Raw genomic sequence first — 23,703 nt, 5'->3', positions numbered from 1 at the left:
AAATATTTTGACAAGTTATTGCAAAATATTTTAATTAAAAATGCACATTAGTAACTACAAGAAGATTAATTTTAGTATCAACTGTCGTTTAATTTATTTTTAACTCAAGAAAATAGAGACAACAGTTGATATTACTGAAACAACAGTTTTTGTTTCTATAAAAATATTTGAATCATTATTCCATGGCATCTTTTTATATTTTGATTTTTTGTTCCAAGTAGAAACAAATAAATTTCAGAACGTTCTAACTTTTAATCAAATGGAAAAAAATATGCTTCCAAGCAGTTTAATAATTTTTTTTTCCTAAAGTTTTTCAAGGATGCACTTCTTCACAATGTCACAGCCATCACAATTGACTGGGTTGCCAGACATCTCTTTCTTGCCCTGAGAACATCATGGAATGAAACTCAAATGTTTCTTATTGATCTTGAGCTCAAAATAAAATCTTTAAAAGCGCTGAACATCGAGCTGGGTAACAAGAATTCAACTGTATCATCTCTGTTGGCCTATCCTTTCCTAAGGTAAGACATATATTAGTAATACATATTTTTATAAATCATTTGAATCATGAAGGTCAAAAAGGGCTTTCTACAGTTAATGAGAGTTTTGCATTTTATAAGTCATAGAATGATCTGAATATAGTTCTACTTTTGTACTGTTGGTTGAGCTTCTTCATATGTAACTTTAAATCTATTCTTGACAGAAACCATCAAGCGATGCATACATACTGAAAGACTATCACTATTGAAATGATGTAAATGGAGGTCCATTCCAGACAACCATTTTCTGTATAGAATCATAGAATCATTATGGTTGAAAAAGCCCTTCAAGATCATGAAGTCCGACTGTAAACCTGTCACCATGCCTGCTAAACCACGTCCCTAAGTGCCTCCTTTGCTTGTTTCTTGAACACTGTCAGGGGCAGTGACTCCACTACTTCCATAGGTAGCCTGCTCCAGTGCTTCACCAAAGTAACCTTTTTATTCAGCAAAATCAGTTATTGTGATCTGCTGTTGAAAAATACCCTGCAAAACATCTAGAATCATTCTGAAAGTATTCCGCTCTAGGTATCTTGTTGTAGGTGTTAGGGAGGTTTGTGACTGTGGTCATTTAAAGAACTTCATTTTCTTCCGACCATGCAGGTCAAAGATTTTTTTACTCTAACCAATGCCTTTCCTTTGATAGTCGTCTGTACTGGATGGAAGTCCTTGATTCTGGCTGCCAGATGTTTTATTATGATATAATGAATGATACTGTCCACCACATATTGGGAAATGTGCCAGCAGAAGATCATATTAGGAACTGCAGCTGTAATGTGGCAGAAGCAGACCTAGGAAGACCTATGACTATTGATGTATCTGACTCTGAGAAACCTCAGCTGCTCTTTATCAGGGGAAGAGATGAAATATGGGCCTCAGATGTGGATGGTTGCCACTGCTCGAGAATTACCAGTATACCAAGTTTGCAAGGTAGGACTGCTTTGTTATGTTTATAGGTGCATGATGGTTGCTGTCTCTGTTCCCTTAAATAATGTTCATTTCAGTAAAATAGCATTTATGACATACTTTTGTTAGAAAAATTATTCCTCTACAATCAAGACAGACAAAAGTGTTAGTGTTCTATCTTTAGCACACTATTTTGCAGTGTAATATCGGATATACCTATTAGAGCTTATCTCTATAAGAAGATACAATACTGGGTTATGCCTGAAAGTGGCATTGGAGGCTTTAGTGCTAGGCATGAGGAGGGCACTTCATGCTGGTAGAGTATTGTATGGCAAGTCATCTCTGACTGTCTTGTAAACTCTGATGCTTGTGCTCCGTTTTCAACTCTATCATAGAAGAGCACCGTGTAAAGTTGCCCTTTTACCAAAGCAGATGCCTTAATTGTTCCTGGGAGATGGCAAAGCTTTTCATTTGTCATCTTGGAAAGGTGAAAAAGTTTCTATAGATGTCTCTCATTCTTGTCTTACATGGTTTGTGATGTTGATTGAATTGCAGTTCTGATAATTAAAGATAACGAAAAGCTCCAAAATCCACATTTGTAAACCCAAATAACGAAGTGTCTCAGCTTTGGGAGACCTATCGGAAAATATGTTGTTTCCAGGGAAGGTCTCTGAAGACACGGTATGATCAAGGCATTCATATATAGTGGCTCGCAGTGAATACAAATACACATCCTTTCTTTTAAAATTGTCTGTTCAGGATTTATTCTGAAACTTAAATATATAACATTTTCCTACAGATATGAACATTGGCAGCCTGACTGTAGATAAGGAATTTATATATTGGAGTGCTGAAACAAAGGAATACACTGCAATTCATCGAGCAAATAAAGAAAGTAAAAAGCTCTATTTTCAGAAGAGAGTAAATCAAAAACTAAAAATCTTAGCCTACAGCGCAGCAGCACAACCATATCCAGGTAGCAGAGGTTTTTTATTTGTTTGTTTTTAATGTAAAAATTGTTTCAGAGCATGCATTTGAGTTGCAAATTATGGTACATGCGTTTATGTAAAATATTCTTGCTGGTTGCAGATACATTCAAGAGGGAAACAGCTCGTTGTGCACTTTGTAAAAAGGATGAAAATAATGACTGGCCTTGTGAGAGATCACATGGGAAGTTATGATAATAAAGGTTGCCTATGTTTCAAAGCCCCAGGATGTTAGCACTAGACTCTACCTGTTTTCAGATTTGCTTGCAACTTGCAGATTTAGAAAAGGTAGTGAATGCTGAAACACAGACAATCAGCACACGCTGTATCCCAAAGATGGTCTGCAGCCATAAAGTGTTGTTGCAAGAGTTTGCTAATGATCCCCACTATAGTAATGATTTCTGTTGTTGCTCAGAAGAGTGCAAAACTGAAAACAAATGTAGACACATCCAAACAGATAAGAGCTCTGCCTATTAAAGTGATTTGAAAAGAAATACCTGAGAGGCAATTACTGCTTACATGCTGGTAGACCTGGTGTTTTAAACATACCATGATAGAAAGATAGCAACAACAACAAAAAATTAGTTTTACATGTTATGGCTCCTATGACAATAATGCTTCTAAGTGGGGGGAGGTTTCAAATACCTATTAGCATGCTGAATATATTAAAAATAATTTTAGAATAATTTTTGCATAAGAATCTGGCAAATATGCAAAAGAATATTTTAATAGGATGGTCTCCTTCGGAACGAAAGAATTTCCTGCTGTTTTGACTGTCCAGTGTAGTTATTCCTGCACACAGCTGCTCTGACCAGGGCCCGGGCTATTCTTAACAGCGCTTTGAGCAAGCTGGTTCCCATGAAGTCTGTGTGGGCTTGGCATTGGTGCAGTAGGCTGGCTTGGCCCTGTCACAGAGCATCCCTGTCCTTATTCCTATCCACAGGGTCTGAGTTTCCTGCAGCAGCACCAAGCTATGTGGACATAGCTGGTGAGGGAGGAAAGCCTGGAAGTTCAGCCCTCAGAGAGCACTTCAGAGCTCTTCTTCTTTATATTGACTCCCGATATTTAGCGGAATACACTGATTTGGCGTTTCAGAAGGGGAAAAAATGCACAGAGGAATCTGCATAAGTTTTTAAGTGGAAAAGAAATGAAAAAAAGTAAAACAAGAAAATTCTTATTTTCTCCTCAGTGTTGAAACCAAATGGTGCATATGTGAAAAAATGATGTTTGCAAAGACCAGCTGGGTTGACTGACATGCTTTTTATTGCTTTCATGATGTGTGCATGCGGCTGTGCTAGAGTTTTCTTTCATTCTAACCTGTTTAATTGCTATCCAGAGATGTGATGTCAATTGATCATTTAACACATCAGAAGCACTCTGTGAAAATTATTGTCCTGTCACAGATTTTGTGAGAGAATGATTTCTCTGCAGGATTAGGAGGAAGGGGACTGAACATGTAGTGAAGGATTTTCTTGTCAGGGTAAACATATTTCTAAGGAACTGCCTGACAGAAACTTTAATTCTGAAAATGACTCAATTCTTTATTCCATCTGGGATTTTTCCCATGGGAGTGTTACTACTCTAAGAAGCTATAAAGCTGACAGAAGCTCAACCTTACATTTATTTCTGCCAGGCAGACTTTGTTGTTCTCCTCCTTTATGCGTTTGAACCTGCCTCTGGTGGGAATGGCAGCATTGCTCATGTAGGGTCAAAAGATCTCTACAATGAGGTTGGCTGGTCAGGCCTCAGGGCAAACATTTGTCCAAATGCCCTCTCCCATATGTATGTGCACTATTTTTTTTTTCCTTCAGTCTCTTGGCATCAATTCCATTTTAATATATTAAAAATACGTATAATAATGAGGTCCTAATCTTCTGTTACTTTTTGTATGGTTTTGAAGAGTATTTTTCCATTATTTTCTCCCCATAAATTGTATTTCTCCTTCCAAAACCTTTTCCCCCTTTTCCTGTTGTTATTATGAGCTTTACAATTGAGAGCTTGTTGGAAGAGAGAGAACATTTCATTGGTTGGGAAAGTTGCTCTCTGCTCTGCAAATCTGTTTTTGCTGGGTCAAGTTTGGACACAACATTCTATAGTGGATATCACAGCCACTGGCATTGGGTATTTAGGTACTAATAAACTGATACAGATTTACTGAATTTAAATAATTCTTTAAAAGACATATATGCATTTACTCGGGTGAATGCTACTTTTACAGACCCCAGAGTAATCCAGGATGTCACATCCAGGTACAATTAAACATGTTGCCTTCAGGTTATGTACAGTTTACATCTGTGAAACCAAAGGGAACACTTTCTGGCAATACTTCCCATATGAATGGTGATAGAATAACATGCAGATTTGGATTGCTCCAGCATTAATTATATTTTTGAATTTTTGGGGGTGTCTTTCTAGATAAAAGATGCCTGAGTCTAACACCAGACATTGAGAAACCTACTATTCTTAATACAACGAATACCAGCCTTGCGTTAAGCTTGCCATCTGTCTCACCACAGCAGCTATGCCCTGGCATATCCCAGCCTACGCTGACGTATCTGGTATTTCTCAGAGAAGTGACTAAGAGTCGCAGGAGCCCTACCTACCGTTTGTCTGGCAGACTGCAAAGAACAGTGGTAAGGAACAAAAAGGCATGCGATGGCATATATTGACAGGGCAGGTGATAGCAGCTCCGATAATTTTACCATTAGACATTTTTCCCTCTGCTATGTATCCAGCAGCACCTCTCATCTCTGCTCAGGGTTCTCTGTTTAAAGGGTAGATTCCTCAGCTTTCCATTATTGTACAAATCCTCCTCAACTTTTTAACATGCCCTTGCTAAAATGTTGGTGAAACGAGTCTTAGGTTTCTGCCTGCAAAAAGTAGAGCTGTGGTTGATGTTAATCAGTTTAAATAACTCTTGAAACTGTTCAGCAGCTATATGGGTTGGCTGTGTGTTTTATGGTACTTGTCCTTGCTCTAGTGATATTTTTCTACTTTTTCTTTTTTTCTTTTTCTTTTTCTTTTTTTTTCCCTTTTTTTTTTTGACATCACCATTTTCTGTTCAAGTGCTAGCTGCTGTACAGTGCAGTATCATAGCCACACTAAATAAAACTTCAGCTTTTTTTGCTGGTATCCTAATTTGAATGATTAGGATTGTACTTTCTATTTGCCAAACTGCCATTTTATCATTTTTATGCACATTAAATTGTATTAGAATGCAAAAGTGCTACTTAACATTCCTGTTTCATTGACAACTGATTAGTGCAACGTGTGACTGTTTCTTTTCTAAGAATATATGTGTATTATCTGATTCCAAGCTACAGGAATTTCAGGGGCCTACTGCTATGATAGACAACCTACAGCCGTTTTCAAGATATGCCATACAAGTTACAATGAAAAACTATTATTCCAGTTCTTTGGAACAGCTGCCTGTAGGAGAAGAGATAATTGTCACAACTCTTTATGGAGGTTTGTTTCACATTTTGATCTAATTTTCCTCTCAGTTAAAGAAAAGTGTGTAGTAGTTTTGGTTAGAAATTGGAAAGCAGGGAAATTTTCCATGTAAAATGTAATCTGTGCAATTGGTAAAATGTAATCTGCCAAAAGATTTAGAGACTAGACTGAGGAATGAGGAATCTGTAAGAGTCATAAGAAATGCGTATGTATTCTACTGCTTTTAGCTGTTGATTTCCTGACGAAAGAGAAATTATAATTAAAAATAGCTGAACAGTGGCAGTTTCTGCCTTGGACAATGCTTTCTATAAACTGTCCTTATATGCATGTGTTATATGAGTTTAGGTTGCAGGGAGAGGACTTATGCAACACTAAGACTTCTTGGCTGCCAATGTTGACACTGCTCTCCTAATTTCTAGGGTCATATAAGTTCTACCCTATGAAAATCTAATACTGCTGAGTTTCGTTTTGTTGTGAATAGTGCTGAAAAGACGCCAGTTCATTTTTACAACTCTAAGTCTGGTTGCTGCTGGCATGTTTTGGTCCATTTTTATAGTTATGATGTGATCCTTCAGCTCATTTCACACCCAAATGAGAAAGCTGGGAGTAGAGCTTTTTGACCTCACTGTGTCCTTTAGGGCATAAAAAGGACTGGATAGGGTTTAGCTATATATCTATAAGTACATCAATAAGCATCTCTACTTATGGCAGAAAACAGTTAAGTAACTTGTGGGAGAGAATGAATGAAGCAAGAGCCATTTAGAAAATGTGTGCTCAAGTCCCTCTTTTAATCTTGCTAAAGACACTGGGACATCTTGCAGCAGTATGCACTCTTTTAGTGGAAAGACTTAAAGGTAATATGTGAAATGAAAGCCTGAGTCATGCTGCTGGAAGGGAATGTTTCAATCTCGAGTCAAAATGAAGCATGAAATTCAAAGCGGGATTGGGGCAAAATGAAACACTAGGATCAAAATAAAAGGAAGTCCTAGAATAGCAAAGACAACAACAACAAAACCCTGAACATTTTTAATGGGTAATTTTTTCATCAACCAAAGCTTTTCACATTTTTCAGTTTTGGCAAAATGACAGTTTCCAGTAGCAAACTGCATTTGTTGAAAACCTTCCAACCAGCTGTAGCTAGAATGTATATCTGCCCTGGCACTTATTTTCTCAATTTAATGAATGAAACTGCTAGTTTAAATTGCAACCAGATGCTACTAGAGCCTCTTGAAGTGTGTAAGCTTTTTAACACCTCTGAAGCTATATAAACTCTCTCTGTCTTTCTCTTTGTTCTGGAACAAAGGGAAGAAAAGCTTGGATTAATCTGAAATTTCCAAAAATAGTAAGATAGAGGATTTTTTTTTTTTTTTTTTTTTTAAAAAAAAGGACTCGGGAAAAACAAATACATTGCTCTTGCCACAGAGTGTCACTCTTACTCCACACATGTTTGAGCTAACAAAGCAGGAAATTTGACTTCCTAAGCTGTCCAACTTCTGCACATTTCAGTAGAATAGTCTGCAGTCTTACAGCTAAAGCATAAATTACAGCGTATGTACTCATCTCATCATCCTGCTTTGGAATCTAGATATTGCAAAACCTTATTAAGCTTTTACCTAGCTGGATAGTTAAACAGGAAAAATATAAAAGTATTTTTGTAATGTAGAGTTTGGGCATGCTGTATGCCAGTGCAAAGCTTGTGATCTCTAAGCTTCAAAAGAAGGATTGACTTTTCCAAAGCACTTAGTGACTAACCAGCTGGCATGGACGTTAGACCAGCAACACAGTTTCTTGTTTGCCCAGCTAAGCTAGAGCATGTGTTTCTGAGCAAAATTGTCAATGATAGCAAGCAATGTGTAAGAAATGGAGTTTTCTGCTTCTTGTGAAGAGCCTACATAATATTTTATTGAATATATATAACTTCATTCTTGGATTCTGGAAATATTTCTGAAAGGGAGAAAAAACTCTTTAATTGAGGGATTTTCAATGGGGCAAAAGAAAGAGCAGAGGAATATATGGACTTATGGAAAATGAGCTTTGGGGACCTTATAAAATTTTATAGCCCTTTTCATTCCGTCCTGTTTGCTTGACATATTTGAAAATATTTTGATTCTCTTGTGCAAACTACTTAGTGACTCATTTGACTGACAGGACAGAATATAGTGTTGTATTTGTAATTCTTACAACCAAAAAATAGATGTAGTGCACCTCCAAAGTTCAGAAAGCTCATTACATTAGTTGGGTGCTTTTCCTATATTGATATCTATCTTTCCTTGGCTTACTGTGAACAAAGTGGTCTCTTATATGAGTTTAGGCTGTCTGTCTAAGGCCAACCTCAGGTTATATGAGAAAATGCTCTTGCATTAGGATATATGAAATATCTTGAATTTTATGATTCCTTTTAAAGAGAGGAGGAATAAATACAAGATATGCAAGCCTTAAGTCTTTCAGAGATTTCAATATATAAAAGGCTTATAATCTATATTGCAACAATATACCTTATAACTTGTAATGCAAGTTATATCATGTATTTTTTTCATTTTTTTCTATCAATGAAGTAACTTCCCAATTGCTATAGTGCCTGAGTACTTTTTTAGTGCATATCTAGGTAAGCAACATGCTAATTTTGGATCTGAGATGCTGATAAGGAAATTAATTGAGAGCAGGAGTTCTGTGATAGGACAAAAAAGGTAAAGCTATAGGTAAAGATATAGGTGAGCAGCTTTTTTTTTTTTTTTTTTCCCCTCCGAAATATGTGTTTTACCTATGTAGGGTATAACTGGATCTTATGTGTGGATAACATTTTTTTTTCCTTCCTCAGTGACATTTCTTGACTTCTCTGAAATAAACAAAACCTCTCTCCTGAAATCCTTACCTAAATTGTGGTTTTTCTTTCTCTTTCAGTACCAGAGGAAGTCAGTCTCATTCAGACAGTGGTTTTGTCTGACACTGCTATCAATATATCTTGGAATGAGCCTTCAAAGCCAAATGGACCTCTAGAATCCATCCGCTACCAAATTACTGTCAATTTATTGACTCCTGTCCCAGCAATACCCTCGAGAAAAAGTGAATTTCCAGATGGAACACTTGCCTGGTCTGTCAGTGGACTTCAGCCCAGAACAAAGCATATATTCAAGGTATAGTTACTTATAAGTAGTATCTGTTCTCTCAATAACCTGCAAGTTTTTAGACTGCTAATTTTTAAAGTAAGTCCATATTTGCGTTTTGAAAATATGAGCTCAAAACTTGACTCAAGTTGGCTCAAAGACTTCTTTCAGTCCTTCAGTTGTCTGACCAAGCAAAATTAAGCATCATGTCATCTTCTTACCTGAGTTGAGTTTTTTCAGCTGTAACCCTTAAAATTGAGGTCTTTCCTATTTGGGGACACGATACAGACCTCAAGAGTAAGTAGGAATTTCTGCTATATCATAGAATCATAGAATGCTTAAGGTTGGAAGGGACCTCTAGAGGTCATCTAGTCCAACCCCCCTGCACACGTAGGGTCACCTAGAGCACGTGGCACAGGACTGTGTCCAAGTGGGTTTTGAAGATCTCCAGAGAAGGAGACTCCACAACCTCTCTGGGCAGCCTGTTCCAGTGCTCTGTCACCCTCACTGTTAAGAAATTTTTCCTTAAGTTCCTGTGGAACTTTTGATGCTTCAGTTTGTGGCCATTACCTCTAGTTCTGTCAGTGGCCACCAGTGAAAAGAGGCCAGCACCATCCTCCTCACTGCCTCCCTTGAGGTACTTATAGACACTGATTAGATCCCCTCTCAGCCTTCTCTTCTCCAGGCTGAACAGGCCCAGCTCCCTCAGCCTCTCCTTGTAGGGCAGATGTTCCAGGCCCCTGATCATCCCTGTAGCCCTGCGCTGGACTCTCTCCAGCAGCTCCACATCCCTCTTGTACTGTGGAGCCCAGAACTGGACACAATACTCCAGATGTGGCCTCACCAGGGCTGAGCAGAGGGGCAGGATCACCTCCCTCGACCTGCTAGAGACTCTCTTCTTAATGCACCCCAGGATCCCATTGGCCTTCTTGGCCACGAGGGCACCCTGCTGCCTCATGGTCATCTTGTTGTCCACCATGACACCCCGGTCCCTCTCTGCAGAGCTGCTCTCCAGAAGGTCGGTCCCCAGCCTGTACTGGTGTCTGGGGTTATTCCTCCCCAAATAGAGGAATATCTTACTCTAATTGTCCTGATACTTGATGCAACAAGCTAAGAGCTGGTCAACTAACAGGAAATGTCTGATTTCAAAGGAGAACATTGAATCTGTGACCAGCTTGTGAAGCATGAGGCGTCTTTCAATAAACAGGTTATGAGAGGGCAAATAGGGCATGCTCAAATGGTGAAGACTTTTCTTGGGAAAGCAACACCTTTTAAACTTCTAATGAAGAGGAAACTTCTGTTTATTACTTCTGTTTATTATTCTGTTTATTAACTTCTGTTAGCAGGGGTATTCATATTTTTTCTTCAACTCACATTTCACTTTATGGAACTACTGACCGATCCACAGAAATGTCATGTTTGAATTAATTGTTGATGGAACACAAGTTGATTCTGTCTGGCAGCAGTCACATTTTTAAAGAAAAGCCTATTGCAAAGCATGCATACAGACTTCCAGACGAGAACAGTATATCACTGTTGATTCTTTCACAAAGGCTGAACAGTGATGAACAGTGGCTTAAAAGTGCAGGTAGGGGATTGACTGTTTGGTGGCCCTCAAAGAAAAATATGTAGGAAAGAATATCGAAGTGTGATTGCAAAGCTGCTGGGATTTTTTGAAATGTGATGCTGTTACTGGAGTAGAAGTAGTTGCTTCCACTTTCCAGGCAAGTTACAGAGGAAGGTCTATATGCTTCTGCCAACTGCCAAATTGAAATGGGAATTTTTATAGATCTCAAATATAGGAAATATAATAATAGACCTACACCAGGAGGTCTAGCAGAAGCAGCAGAATGGAATATCCATCCTTCAGCTGCCACAGTTCACATGAACTCCCACATTAGCATCATGTGAAATCTTTGGTGTCTTGAGTTGCTATGCAGAGTTGAGTTGCTATGAACTGTGAGAACTGAGGTGCAGATAGATACATCACTCCTCTACCAGGCCTGCTGTCAGATAGTAACTCAGGCAGAGAGTTGGGGCAGTGTCCAGCCTTCTTAAATAATCACAATAATAATTCCCTGAGGATGCATGTCATTGCCATAAGTTTGAGCATAAAAGAATAGCTTGGCATGGTGATAAAATCAAGAAGGTGGAGGGACATGAGAAATTTCTAAATAACAAGAAAATTTATTACGAACAGGAAACCTGTGGCTAGGTATTTAGGACCTAGCAGTTGCACGTATCTAGTAGTAGTGCCTATTCAAATCAGCAGAATCTGATGGCTTTACACTCCTTAATGAACAGCTTAAAATTGTCTATGAATGTTTACAATTATATTCTAGAGCTTTTTGAAGAGAGGCAGTCCCAGAGGATTACTAGAAAGCAAATAGAGCTGCTAACTTCAAAAAGGAAAGGCCACTTTTGTGCAACTTCAGTATTTGAAGGTGTTAGTAGGACTGTATTAGGAAAAAAATTTAGTATATGAGCAAGTAGATGATAACAGGGGAATTAAAAACAGCCACTGTGGATTCATAAAAGCAAAACATACTACTTTTTGTTTTGCAGATAAAGGAATTCTAGGGTAAAAGGAAAATAGTAAACCATGCCTCTGAACTGCACAGCTAACATCAGAATGACATTTTCAAAAGCAGCCATGTAAACAGGGGATCTACAGACTTACCCTCAGCTACATATACAAACAGTCAGAGTAGTTTTCACAGTCCATCACTCTTGGACTCAGAAAACATTCAGCTGATGGCAGGGGATCTGTTCTGTGCTTAATTAGATTTTTTGTTGTTCTTGTCAATGATTTAGATGGTGTAATGGGGAATATATACACATATAAATAAATATAAAAGTTTGTGTACACAAACATCTATTTTATTTGATCACAGCTTAGTGGAAAGCAGAGGATAGAGGTCCCTTCTAACCTTGTGTCTTTGATTCTAGAACTCTGCCCAGCACGGGATGATGACATCTGCATGCCTGTCTAAGAGCTTGCAGAATTTGAGAGAGGTCTAAAAAGGAGAAGAATCTTCATAGAAAACTAAAATGAGAGTCTTGAAGAGTCTCTGGGGAGGGAGGATTCGAGAAACCATGGATTTTCAGTTTTAAGATGTGCAACACTATTTGTGAGGTTTAAAATATTTGGTCCCATATCGATTGAGTGTTGTCCTATTTGAAAACAGTTGTTTTTCCAAAAAATCTGAGTTACTAAAGCCAGATTTCCAATTGGTCTTCTGTTGTGCAGTTCATCCTTTTCCTTGCTAGGTTCTTGCTTTTCACCCTGATGAGAACTGGTTTTCTGAAAGTGCTGCTGTCTTTGCAACAACGTTTGCTACTCCACCTGCACCTGTCAACATAGTGCCCAGAAATACCAGCTTCCAGCTAGAATGGCAAGGTCCTCTGCACGTCAACGCAACCAGCTTCTGGTTTGAATTGCATACGGTAAAAATACCTGTTAGTACTTTTCCCAGATCAGAGCAAACTTAACAACTCTGCAGGGGTGAGGAGGACGGGTTGGCAGGACGTACATGAAGTGTCTTGGTGGCTAATTTGGGCATGGTGACATCAGCCTTAGTGACTTAAAGGGGTCAGGATGGAGGCAGTGCTTGCCAGGAACAAGGGGGAGTTGCAGCTGCAGCATTTAATACCCTGTAGTGCCAAAGGACATCCTGGATGACCCCACCAGAATTCCTTGTGGCTCTCCTGTTTCAGTGCAATCCCCTCCCTCTTCTTTCACTGCCCTCCCCCAAACTGCCTGGCACCTACATATTTTATCTGAGCTCTGCATAAGGAAGAAGAGAAATGGGATTTCAGCTTTATATATCAGAAAAAAAAAACATAGCATCTGAATTTTATTTTCTCCTTATAAGGGTTAGGAGAAAATGCTGGAGAGCAAACTGGCCTTGCAGGGTGGAAGGTAGAAATAAGTGCTGCAGTGATAGCAGCATGGATGGAAGCCTCAGATTTTGATGGCTGGACCACTGGACACAGAAAATGTCATGTGGTAAATTGGCTCAAACAGATTCCTTAATATAGACAATCAGATTCATTAGAGCTACATCAGACTTTCTCTCCTATATACTTTCTCTCCTAAAACAAATATCAGCTCATGTGAACCCTTCTGTTCCACCGCATCACGGCAAGCTGAACTTGCATTCTGGCATTCTGGTGAGCCAGAAATAAAAGCTGCACGGAGATAAACGAGGGGAAGGCTCCTTTTGGCTGCGCAAAGGAGTCACTTAATGTGTTGTCCTTTGTGGCTGCCAAGACTTGTGGGTCTCCTGAAAACAAAGAAAACACTAATTTTTTGTCCTTGGTCTCTAAGAGGACAAAGTTGCATGTTTGAAACACCACATGCATAATCTTTCTCATATGCTATTAAAAAGTGGCAAAGTAGCTAATCTATCTAGAAATAGGTCAGTGACAGTTTCAGTAGAGTGAGAAATTTGACCATGATGATATTTTATTTTTCCTAGTGGCAAACAAAAAGTGACTGGTTTTCTCCTGCAAGCACAACTTGCACAGCAGGGCCTGTTTATACGTGCAATCTCACAGGAACTCTTCCTTCTACCAACTACTTTGTAAGAGCAGCAGTGGTTTATGTGACAGGAATGAGAAGCACTTCCTCTTCAACAAGCTTTAGAACTACAGGTAAGCACTTCATGTGGGATGACAAGATTTTAAGACTTGTTTTCAGAATGTAAAGAATGAAATGCAGTATTTTGTAAAATTTAGATAATTTTCTTGCATTAAGAACTATGTGTTTGAAAACACATCGCAGCTGCAAGAGTAATGGGAGGAAAGAAACTGAGCATTCCTTCCAAGTAGAGTGGATGGAATGAGGAAATGTGAAGGAAATTTGAAATATCTATGTCTGTATAAACTCATAACTGGTGAAAGCCTGCGTGTGAATGAAAATTTTGAAATGTGATATTGCAAAGAGAAGGCCTAAAATTCATTCCCCGTTAGGATTACTGATCTAGATCTTCATTTCTTTTGTATCTCTACCAGTCCATGTGCCTGTCTAAGTTTTCTCTGTGACCCACTAGCCCTGTTTAACGATTCTGTTTCTTCCCTCTGTTGGACAAAAGCTGGTGTTCCCAGTAAGCCAGGAGTTCCAAAACGAGCAGAAGACACTAAAAGCTCTGTACAGTGGGAAAAGGCTAAAGACAATGGCAGCAATGTGACCTACTACATCTTAGAAAGCAGGTAAGCTGCATGTGCTGGCACTCTTTAGCACAGGATGCATGAATTTTTAAAATCAACTAACAATTTCTGCTTTCTCCATTTTGCATACACAAATTAAGGCAATTTCATTTAATCTTATTGTCAGCAGTTCAGTGTTACTGTTTGTTAAACTTATGGTTGTATTAAAATTGTGCTTCATGACTTTTTCTAAAGATGGCAGTTTGAAGTGTGCTTGATACAACTAATCAATTTTGCAAATACAAATCTGAGATCTCAAGTGCTTTCACTTTGGCTCCAATGGGAAAATTGAAACATCAGTGACCCAAATGGGCCTATACATATTGCCTCTTTCCTGGTAAACTAAATACCGATTGCCTCCAGAAATTTCTAGAAATTTTAGAAGAAAATATATGCTAGTAAGATTTCCAGGCCAATCCTGAGATATGGGAAACGAATAAATATTGGTGAATTAGAAAAAACATTGGAAATGCTTTCAAATTGGATTTCTCAAGCATTTAGTAAATAATCTCTGTGAAAATAAATAGAGCAATATCTTCTTATTCAGAGAATTATGGAAAGATATTGTACAGTTACTGGAAGGGTTTATAAAGTGTTCTCACCAAGACAGGATGACTAGATAATTTTGTAAGAGTTCTGTGAACAAATACAGATCCCCGGGACTACACATGTCGTGCTCTTTAGGCATCTAGACAGTGCTAATTCACTCGTAGTCCTGCCTTGGTGGGGCTAAATGGACAGATTAGAGTGTGTTGGTGTTGAGGGTGACTTTTGAAACTTTCAATTTTTAACCAGGATGCTAGTGGGGTGTTTTTAAGGGAGCCAGCGCAAGGCTTTATTTGAAACTGAAGATATTTTGTCTACTGAGATATTCATATGACATCATTTAATAGAATCATAGAATCATTATGGCTGGAAAAGACATTTGAGATTATCGACTGCCAACCGTCCACATTTAAATGTGGAGTGGTGGAAGGAACCAAAATTCTAAACTCAGCTAGAGTTTTTTTTTTCCCTCACTTAACACTGTTAAGGACTGTTAAGGACTGACAGCACTGTGGAGATGGGCATACTTTACCTATATAAGTTTTCACTCAGACATATTTTCCTGCTGCTGTAAGCTTCCTCCATACAGTACTGTGAGTATACAGCAGCACTGACCTGCATGCTATGAGACTGTGATAATTTTGATATGCCAACAGCCGTTTGTACCTGGCTGGCTGGGTAAAGAAAGGACAGTCCCTTGTCTTGTGTCACAGCTGTGCTTTAGCTGCTGCCTTCTCCAGGCTCCAGCTTCTTACTCATCTTCTGCAATTCATAATGCATTGTGGAGGTTGTAGTTTAATTAAATATGCTTTCCTTCTGTGGTTCAAATGTGCATATGCAGATGTTTTTGGCTGAATTTCATATTGAACTTTGTGGTCATTTTAGATGACCACATCTAAAATGTGAAAGTCAAATGTGAAGTCAGACCAATAGTATTTGAGAAACTGTTTTCATAGACCTTTAAAATATAATCCCTGTTTTTCATAGGGGTCATGCCAATGACATGAACATCATACTTTTCAATTATCTTTTTGGTTTAGAAGTGTTTGTCTGTTCTTTCTGCATTAAAGAATGTAGGGAAAGTGTTTGACAGACTGATGAAGGTCATTTCACATGAAATATTACAGTCCTGTGTGACATGAAATGATATTTCAGATACGGCCTTTCAGGTTTAAATACATGGTCTTCTTTTGGTTGGTGAATAATCAGCTCTGAATTTATTGTGAGCAATCAATCTCCGTCCAATGGAGAAAGAAAGAAATATACCCACCAGTCAGCAGATACTATGGGAAACTGGCTAGCTAAAGAATTGTGTCTTCACTGCCAATGACTTGCTTCCTGTTTAGCTTGTGAAACCTGATGCACAAGAGCCACTGAATTACTCTAGGCCTGGGAAAGCAAAAACTTCTCATGGTGCACAAAACAAATGCTTCTTTTTTTTTTTCTTCTGAAAACTAAATGAGGAGATTTTGAAATCTTGGCTGTGAGGTTTCTACTAAAGCAGGTGAGAGAGTGCCTTTTTATGCCTAAGAGGGTCTAGCGTTTCATTTCCAGTGCCAACCTGAAGATGTGGGATTCCCAGCATTGCTGAGATGGCGTGGTATGATTTTCTGCTCTGTGGCCAAAGGCCCATGAGCAAAATGTGCTTCCATGCAGGCAGAGAGGTGTCATGAAAGACACAGTGGTGGGAGAAGCAGCAAGCAGCCCTCCCATCGTTACTAACATACCCACGCTGTTTTGCTGCAGGAAGCAGTCTGACAACATGAGCAAAAGTCAGTCCTCGTGGGCGGTGGTTTACAACGGCTCCTGCGCCAGCATTTGCACATGGAAGGCCGAGAACTTAGAAGGAACTTTCCTGTTCAGGGTGGCAGCTGCAAACGTGCTGGGGCTTGGGGAATACAGTGACACCAGTGAGGCTATCATTCTGGGCGAAGGTATGTCCTGCTCTATCGAATTCTGCTAAGCAAGCTCTTTGTTCAGAAGAATTACTCTAATTTCTGAAGGGAGACTAGCTATTTTCATGGCAATATTTCTTCGCAGATAGTTACATGTCTAAGAGGTGATAAGAGGTTGTGTCCATGTGGTGAGTCCAGCTGCCAGTCCCCAGACTGGCTTATACTGAGTTGTCTCTTTGCCCCTCCACTTTGCATCACAAACTAAGTCTTGAAGCAAAGGTAGGTTTCCAGGCTGGCCAAGCCTATGGGAACGTAATTATTGCCTTCACCAGGAATCTACACTCTACAAGCGCTTTTGAAAACCCCAATTTAAGTGCTTAAGCAGTTCAGCACTTGCTTTTTCTTTATGCACTGTAGGTCATCACCAAAGGAATGGCCATGATCTGGGGGAAGAGAATTAGTTGAACCAAACACAGATGCTTATGTACAGCCTGTAAGAGAGCTTTGTGTAGATGAAGACAGCAGACAGCTCAAGGGAAGGTTTCCTTAGTTCGGTAGGATTGATATGGTTTGTATACACAGTCATTTACTAATTCTCCCCTTCCCTTTAACAGATACTATGGCCTTTCAAGATGCCATCATTGCTGTTTCTGTTACGATTGGAGCTGTTGTGCTAGGCTTGATGGTGGCCATACTGCTTGTCTTTGGTATGTGGCTGTTTTTGGCATCTCCTGGGTTTGCCAGGCAACAATAAAAGGCAGGTCAAATAGTAGGAAATGATGAAAGCCCGATTTTTTTCCCCATTTCAGGGAAATGCTGGGCAATTCCTGGGATGGGAGCTGGATGATTTCAGGACTTCCTATCCTTCAGGGGTCTAGAGATGGCTGGTTCTGTTTGCGATATGTGGAGTAGGATGCCAGCTTGCTCCATTCTCAGGCATTTCTTTCTGATGGTTCCCTGCAGAGACAGCATAGGAATGCTAAGGAAGCTCTGATAATTTTGTGTCTTCTTATGAAAACTTGTAATTCTCAAGCTGGGTACTGCATTTATTCACTAAAGGGTCATTTTTTTTTCCCTTCAACTTTGTCCCTAAAGGAAGGTCGAACCTTGAGCTGAACCTGCCCCCTCATTCTTCATACTCTCCTTGGGACATAGCACCAGTCCTTTGGGCTTGGGTCTTGCTGTAATCAGAAGCAAATGTTTGATTTCGCCAGTCAAGGAGCTGTTTGTTCTCTGTCTTTGTTATGGAAAAGATATTAGCCAGATATAGATGTCCTGTGTATAGAGGCTGCTGGAAGGTTGTAATGAAGAGAGTAGCAAATAACCTGTAGCTATTCAGCCTGCTGTCATGCTGGGATGCTATCAAAGTGAAACATCTGATATTCTGCCTTTCTATTCCAGTACGGCATCAATGGAAATCCATAAAACCAGCCTCACCTGGACAGATAGTACTTGTCAAGGAAGATAAAGAGTTAGCTCAGCTCAGGGAGGTGACTGAGACAGTGGGACTAGCTAATGCCTGTTATGCTGTCAGGTATGTTCTTGGAGTGAGTGTATTGTCAGGATAAAAAAGGTAAGAGAGTTTTCCTGATCTGTTTTTTATCATTTTTTATCATCTCCGACATGCCAAGGTGGAGTTAAGGTCCACATCTGCACTGCAGATGGTCTTCTCAGAGGTACTACTTAGTGCACGGGTCCGCTGTCACGCCTGGCAGCTGCAGGAGGCCTTGATTTCTGCTAGGCCACTTCAAAAGGAAATGCAAGTGCATGGGGTGGGAAAGACCTGGTTTATCTCAACAGCTTCCAAAACATCTAGGCTTCACCCATGTCCCCCTTAAAAATTCCGATGAGACAGACAGTACCAAATGCATTTAACGAAGAATGTTAGGAACATTTTTAACTATTAAAAAGTGACTAGCGTTGCTGTTTTGTAGCATTCTTCCTTCTCCAGCAGAGATTGAATTGTTGCCAGCTTTCCCTCGGGACAAACTAAACTTACACAAATTTCTGGGAAGTGGAGCATTTGGAGAGGTATACGAAGGGACTGCAGTAGATATCCTGGCAGATGGAAGTGGAGAATCCAAAGTAGCAGTCAAGGTAACTGCAGCTGCCTAATTCTCTGGCAACGGGATGAGATAGGCAGACAAATTTGTTTGCGAGATCATATCACAGAACTGGAAGTTGAGAATTTTATGTGTTTCCATTGCAGTATTTTGTACAATTCAGTTAAAGTTGAATATCGCTGTATAATTCCTGAAAAATATTGAGTGTATGTAAGAGAGTCTGTATCTGCAGCTTTATTTTAATGCTGCACAGTAGTGGTTGTGGTGTCCTAAGGATCATTGCTTCTTTGCTTTGTGTTGAACAGACTTTGAAGAAAGGTGCAACAGACCATGAGAAGAGTGAATTCCTGAAGGAAGCGCACTTGATGAGGTGAGGGCGACTCTACCAGGCACCCTTTAAAGCCAGGACATGTGAGGGCTGGGACCTTCTAGGGGGTACTGGGGCTTTCATTCTCCTGAAAAAATTATTGTGGCGTTTTGAGGAGCCTTCCTGTTTCAGCTGAGAAATTATATCATTACTGATGAAAGAAAAGCTATAAAATCCATTTGCAAAATTTCAGATGCGAACTGTAGGTTAGGCATGCTTATATTGTGAATTTAATGTGTTTTTAACTCTGACACTTTGGCATCTTTGCTCCCCTTGAAGTTAGTTAGTTGTTAAAGACAACTGGGCAGCATTTGGCTAATTGCATTTTACTGAAATAATTTTATCAATACAAGCCTATACCTTGAATTTCAATTTAATAAGGAAATCTGGTTTTAAAATGTGCATGTTTACCACTAGAGGCTGCCACACACCTCTTCTACTGAGGTGGATGCAGGCAGATAATACCTGCCAGCAGTTTGTGAGTTCTACATGGAAATGTCTGTGTTTCTGTTGAATTCCAGTTTTCCAGAGTCTCCAAAAAGAGTAGAAGCTGAGCTGAAGTTTTCGGTGGTATTATAAGACTAAGGACAGTGCTTTGTTTTCAGATGTGCAGATGTGCAGTTTTCTTGTGTGTGCAGAATTAGAAGCATCTTTTGATAAATGGAGGATTTTATACTCCGTGCAGAACAAATAGGATTAAATTTGGAATTGCTTTTCAGAAAACTCTTGTTTATGTTTCCATATTAAATAAAAATCTTGCATGTCTTTACATAACTTTTTGGACACACTTTACATTGACTGAGGATAAAAATCTGTGAAAATTTCTGAAGCATCCCCAATTCTGGTTTCTTTTTGCAGAATATAATCTAAAAAAAAAAGTCTGGGAAAAAATATTTAATTGGTAGTTATTGTACTTAAATGTAAATAGTATTGTGTGCCCATATGCACACCAATCCAGTGAGATAAAGAAACCAAAATAGTAGAAAAATTTAAACATCGTGTATACCCAGTAGTTGTTAAATCAGGAAACTTTTTAAATGCAGTTTTTATTTTGCTTGCTGTTTTGGAAGTGCACTAAAACTCAGCTTGCAGTGTTACACACACTGTCCCGTTCAGCGAGGACTGTTTGTTGCTTCTATTTTTACTATGCAGCAGTGGGAAAATATTTGAGTTACCTGTGCTGAAAACAGTCATTTGATCCTGCATATTGGCGAGTCATTGGTGTCCAAATACATGTAGCAAACTCTTGGGTCCATCCGTCCCTGGGGAGCTAGTGAATGACAGCTCACTGCTGAAAGGGCTGGACTTGAGCAAGTGCCAGGTGCTCCTTTCTGGGATATTGTTTTTCCAAGGACTGGGGGTCTGATTGAGAGGTATGTACTGGAGGTGAGGGGAGAAACTCTCGTATTCAGAATCTTGCTTCTTGCTAAAGAGGTTTTGGCCGCACCTAAGATTACTAGAATTGAAAGAGGTTAGAAGAAAAATGTCTCTCTGCTTTATTTGTTTGTTTACCCTAGTCTAATTGACAGCACCTCAGACACTGCTGGTTCCCTCAGGAGAATCAAGTTTCTCTGAGTGCTGGTGCGAGCCCTTTCACACAGCAGTTGGGGGTGAAAACCATGCTCAAGCACAAGGTGTGTGAATATGAAAGTTTGGCCACTGACAGAGCCTGTAAATATTCTCCGTTCTTTGAAAAGTGCTAAATGTCAGGCTGCTGATGGCTCTGTCGTAATCCCTGTCTTCTTGGACACACACAAGGCAGCATCTAGCATGCCTTACTCCAAATGCTCTTCATGCATATTTCATTTTTCCTGAAAATGTTCTCTGAGAGACAATTCTTGTGTGGACTGTGTAAATAATATGGTGCACCTGTGCTTTTGCCTTTTTATGCACATTTCTCTGAATCAATTATTCTAGTCTGATTTCAGTAGTAAAAGCAGTCTATTAAAATACTATGGATTCTTTAAGTTAGAGGTTGCAATTCATGTTATTCTTAGTGGAGCATGCCATTTGGCTACCTTACTTCCCTTTTCCTAGAAACATGATGAAGTGTTCTTTTGATATGTGTACATGCATTAGGCTGCCCACCAAAGCACAGTGTAAGTCTGTGTTTTGAGTGAAAGTCCCTGAACTCTCCCCATGACTGAGCAAATTCAAGCACTGTAAGTTCATGCTCTTGCTAGAGGCAGGATTGTAAAAGTCAAACTGCTCATTCATTGCTGGCAGCTATGTGCAAGTTATTAGCTATCAACAGAGTGGAATTTTTCATGCCTAATCTCACAGTTGTTTCCTCCACTTTAGTAAATTTGATCACCCCCACATTCTGAAATTGCTCGGTGTGTGTCTACTAAATGAACCTCAGTACCTCATACTGGAGCTGATGGAAGGAGGGGATCTACTTAGCTATTTACGAGGAGCCAGGAAGCAAAAGGTGGGACAGAACCCCAATTGATATGTTTTTTAACCTGTAGCTGCCCATTGTTTCTCAGTTTTCCTCCTCAAAGACCATGTTGATGTCTATATATGTTCCTGTGCCTGCAGTTTCTGACCTTCTTTTCTCTAATGCCGTGAGACCTCAGTATTCAAGTGAAGAATTTGAATTCAGAGTATGTGAAATGGATTGAACATCAGCAGGCCACTGACAATTTTTTCTTTTTTTTTCCCCAGTCATGAGATGCCTGTTGAGTTGCCTTCTATGCACACCATGGACAGTACTTTGAAAAGTGACCATAAGTAATGGTGGTCATGTATTTGGTCTATTAGACCTCATCCATATATTTTTTTTTCAACAGCAGAAATATCTGCAATGTGATAGGCAGAGTCCAAGTATAGAAGAGCACACTGTCCCTATCTGTATCTCCAAAGGCTTCAGAAGAAGGAGTAAAAGAGAAAAGGATAAAACTCTTCATAATCAGCCTACATATTAGGGATATTGTTGACAGCACTGCAGGCCAAAAGGACACAACACAGAAATTTTATAACATTATAGCAGTAGCCTGGTTCATTTGCATGATCAGATCAAGTCCCACTCAGTATAAAATTCATCGATATGCACTATACGCTGTTTCGCCGATAATTGCAGCACTGAGCAAACCTGACCTAATAAGGGGATAAAATTTTCAGTATCCCATTTCTTTCTAATACAGCAAAGAGGCAATTCTGAAGGTCCTAGGATATTCTTAACCCCACACCAAAGAACAGGGTGTGCTCTCCTGCCCAGCAGGGCAGTGGTTTGGTGGTTTCCCTGATGGTGTCTGCTTTTGTGACATACAGAGATTTTGCACCTCCTTGTATTTTGCTTGTTTTGAAACAGTCATATGAGTTTCAAATGAGAAAGCAATACCATATTGGTATAGTGAGGCTGTCTCTCTGAGTCTGTAAAGCTGGAAGACATGACTAATTCTGTCTCCCTTTCTTGTAGCTCCAGAGTCCCTTACTGACATTGACTGATCTCTTGGATATATGTTTGGATATTTGCAAAGGCTGTGTCTATTTAGAGAAAATGCACTTCATACACAGGTATAAAACTTATTTCTTTAGTCTTACTATGGTTACTCATAGTATCAGGAGTAATTATAGGAGAAAATTTCCTGGGGAAGATGTCATGATATAATGGGAAAGGGAAAGCCTTGGAGTGCTATTTAGTTTTGTGCTAGTTTGCTAGAATCACCTTCAGTGCTCTCACAAAGTGGTGGGCTACTCAGAGCATTGAACCCAGGCACCGGCATATGGTCTTCATATGCCTAATGGGTGGCTATAGGAGACACAGAGCCAGACCCTTCCCAGAGGGGCACAGGGAAAAGACAAGAGGTGATGGGCACACATAGCAGCTAGGGAAATTAGGAAATAGGCATCACAATGATCAGGATCCCTCGTGGGAAGAGGTTGACTGGAGAGGCTGTGGAGTCCTCATCCCTGCTGATATTCAAAACAACTGGATGAGGCCCTGCACCACCTGGCCTAACTTCTTGTCTGGCACTGCTTTGAATGGGAGGTTGAACCAGATGGTCTCCAGAGGATCCCTTTGGCATGAGTCACTCTGCGATGCTAACCCTGTCCTCTTGTTTCTGCTTTACAAATCAGGGACCTGGCTGCTCGCAACTGCCTTGTATCTGTGAAGGAATATGAAGGCTGCTCCCGTGTGGTAAAGATTGGTGATTTTGGACTTGCCAGAGATATCTATAAAAATGATTATTACAGGAAGAGAGGAGAAGGACTACTTCCTGTGAGATGGATGGCCCCTGAAAGCCTCATTGATGGTGTCTTTACTAATCGCTCTGATGTCTGGTGAGTTCTAGCAGCCACACAATCATGCAAATAATAATGCCAAGTCCCACAGAGAAAAAGAATGGTTTACAAGAGTAATGACAGAATTGTACAAAGCCCTCTATCATCATTTCAGGCTAAGACAAATATCTTTCTAATTAATATTGTCATGAGCTAATGGAAAGTTTGGCACTATGACAGTACCTGCATGTATATACTTCTTAATGCTTTGTGTTCTAACTTTGGATTCTGGCTGGAAAGAACTGGTGTCATTCAAGTAAACAACATTACACTAAGACCACAGGTTTTTTTTTGTTTTTTTTTTTTTTTTCCTTGTTTGGTCTGTGAATTGGTTACTAACTTCTTG

At 39.6% G+C, this 23,703-nt stretch overlaps 1 protein-coding gene across 2 annotated transcripts in view; it reads left to right on the top strand.

The window, feature by feature from the left end:
- The window catches only part of ROS1 (ROS proto-oncogene 1, receptor tyrosine kinase), a 70,892-nt gene that overhangs the window by 30,304 nt on the left and 16,885 nt on the right, over window positions 1-23,703 (top strand). The window contains exons 25-41 of one of the 2 annotated variants that reach the window (XM_088522141.1): window positions 310-521; window positions 1,186-1,469; window positions 2,245-2,421; window positions 4,847-5,064; window positions 5,755-5,899; window positions 8,786-9,018; window positions 12,259-12,435; window positions 13,470-13,644; window positions 14,085-14,202; window positions 16,492-16,679; window positions 17,255-17,347; window positions 18,042-18,174; window positions 18,575-18,737; window positions 19,009-19,073; window positions 21,372-21,501; window positions 22,492-22,589; window positions 23,154-23,357. In XM_088522141.1, the coding sequence (XP_088378267.1) occupies window positions 310-521; window positions 1,186-1,469; window positions 2,245-2,421; window positions 4,847-5,064; window positions 5,755-5,899; window positions 8,786-9,018; window positions 12,259-12,435; window positions 13,470-13,644; window positions 14,085-14,202; window positions 16,492-16,679; window positions 17,255-17,347; window positions 18,042-18,174; window positions 18,575-18,737; window positions 19,009-19,073; window positions 21,372-21,501; window positions 22,492-22,589; window positions 23,154-23,357 (2,813 nt within the window). Of the gene's footprint in view, window positions 1-309; window positions 522-1,185; window positions 1,470-2,244; window positions 2,422-4,846; window positions 5,065-5,748; window positions 5,900-8,785; window positions 9,019-12,258; window positions 12,436-13,469; window positions 13,645-14,084; window positions 14,203-16,491; window positions 16,680-17,254; window positions 17,348-18,041; window positions 18,175-18,574; window positions 18,738-19,008; window positions 19,074-21,371; window positions 21,502-22,491; window positions 22,590-23,153; window positions 23,358-23,703 lie in introns of both variants that reach the window. The other variant, XM_088522134.1, reaches the window with a different exon arrangement.

The sequence above is a fragment of the Tinamus guttatus genome, unplaced genomic scaffold (assembly GCF_059628265.1).
Source record: "Tinamus guttatus ecotype Peru unplaced genomic scaffold, ASM5962826v1 Tinamus_guttatus_pri_ptg000010l, whole genome shotgun sequence".
Classification (NCBI taxonomy): domain Eukaryota; kingdom Metazoa; phylum Chordata; class Aves; order Tinamiformes; family Tinamidae; genus Tinamus; species Tinamus guttatus.
Note: the sequence above shows the minus strand (reverse complement) of the source record. Positions and strands in the feature narration are given on the sequence as shown.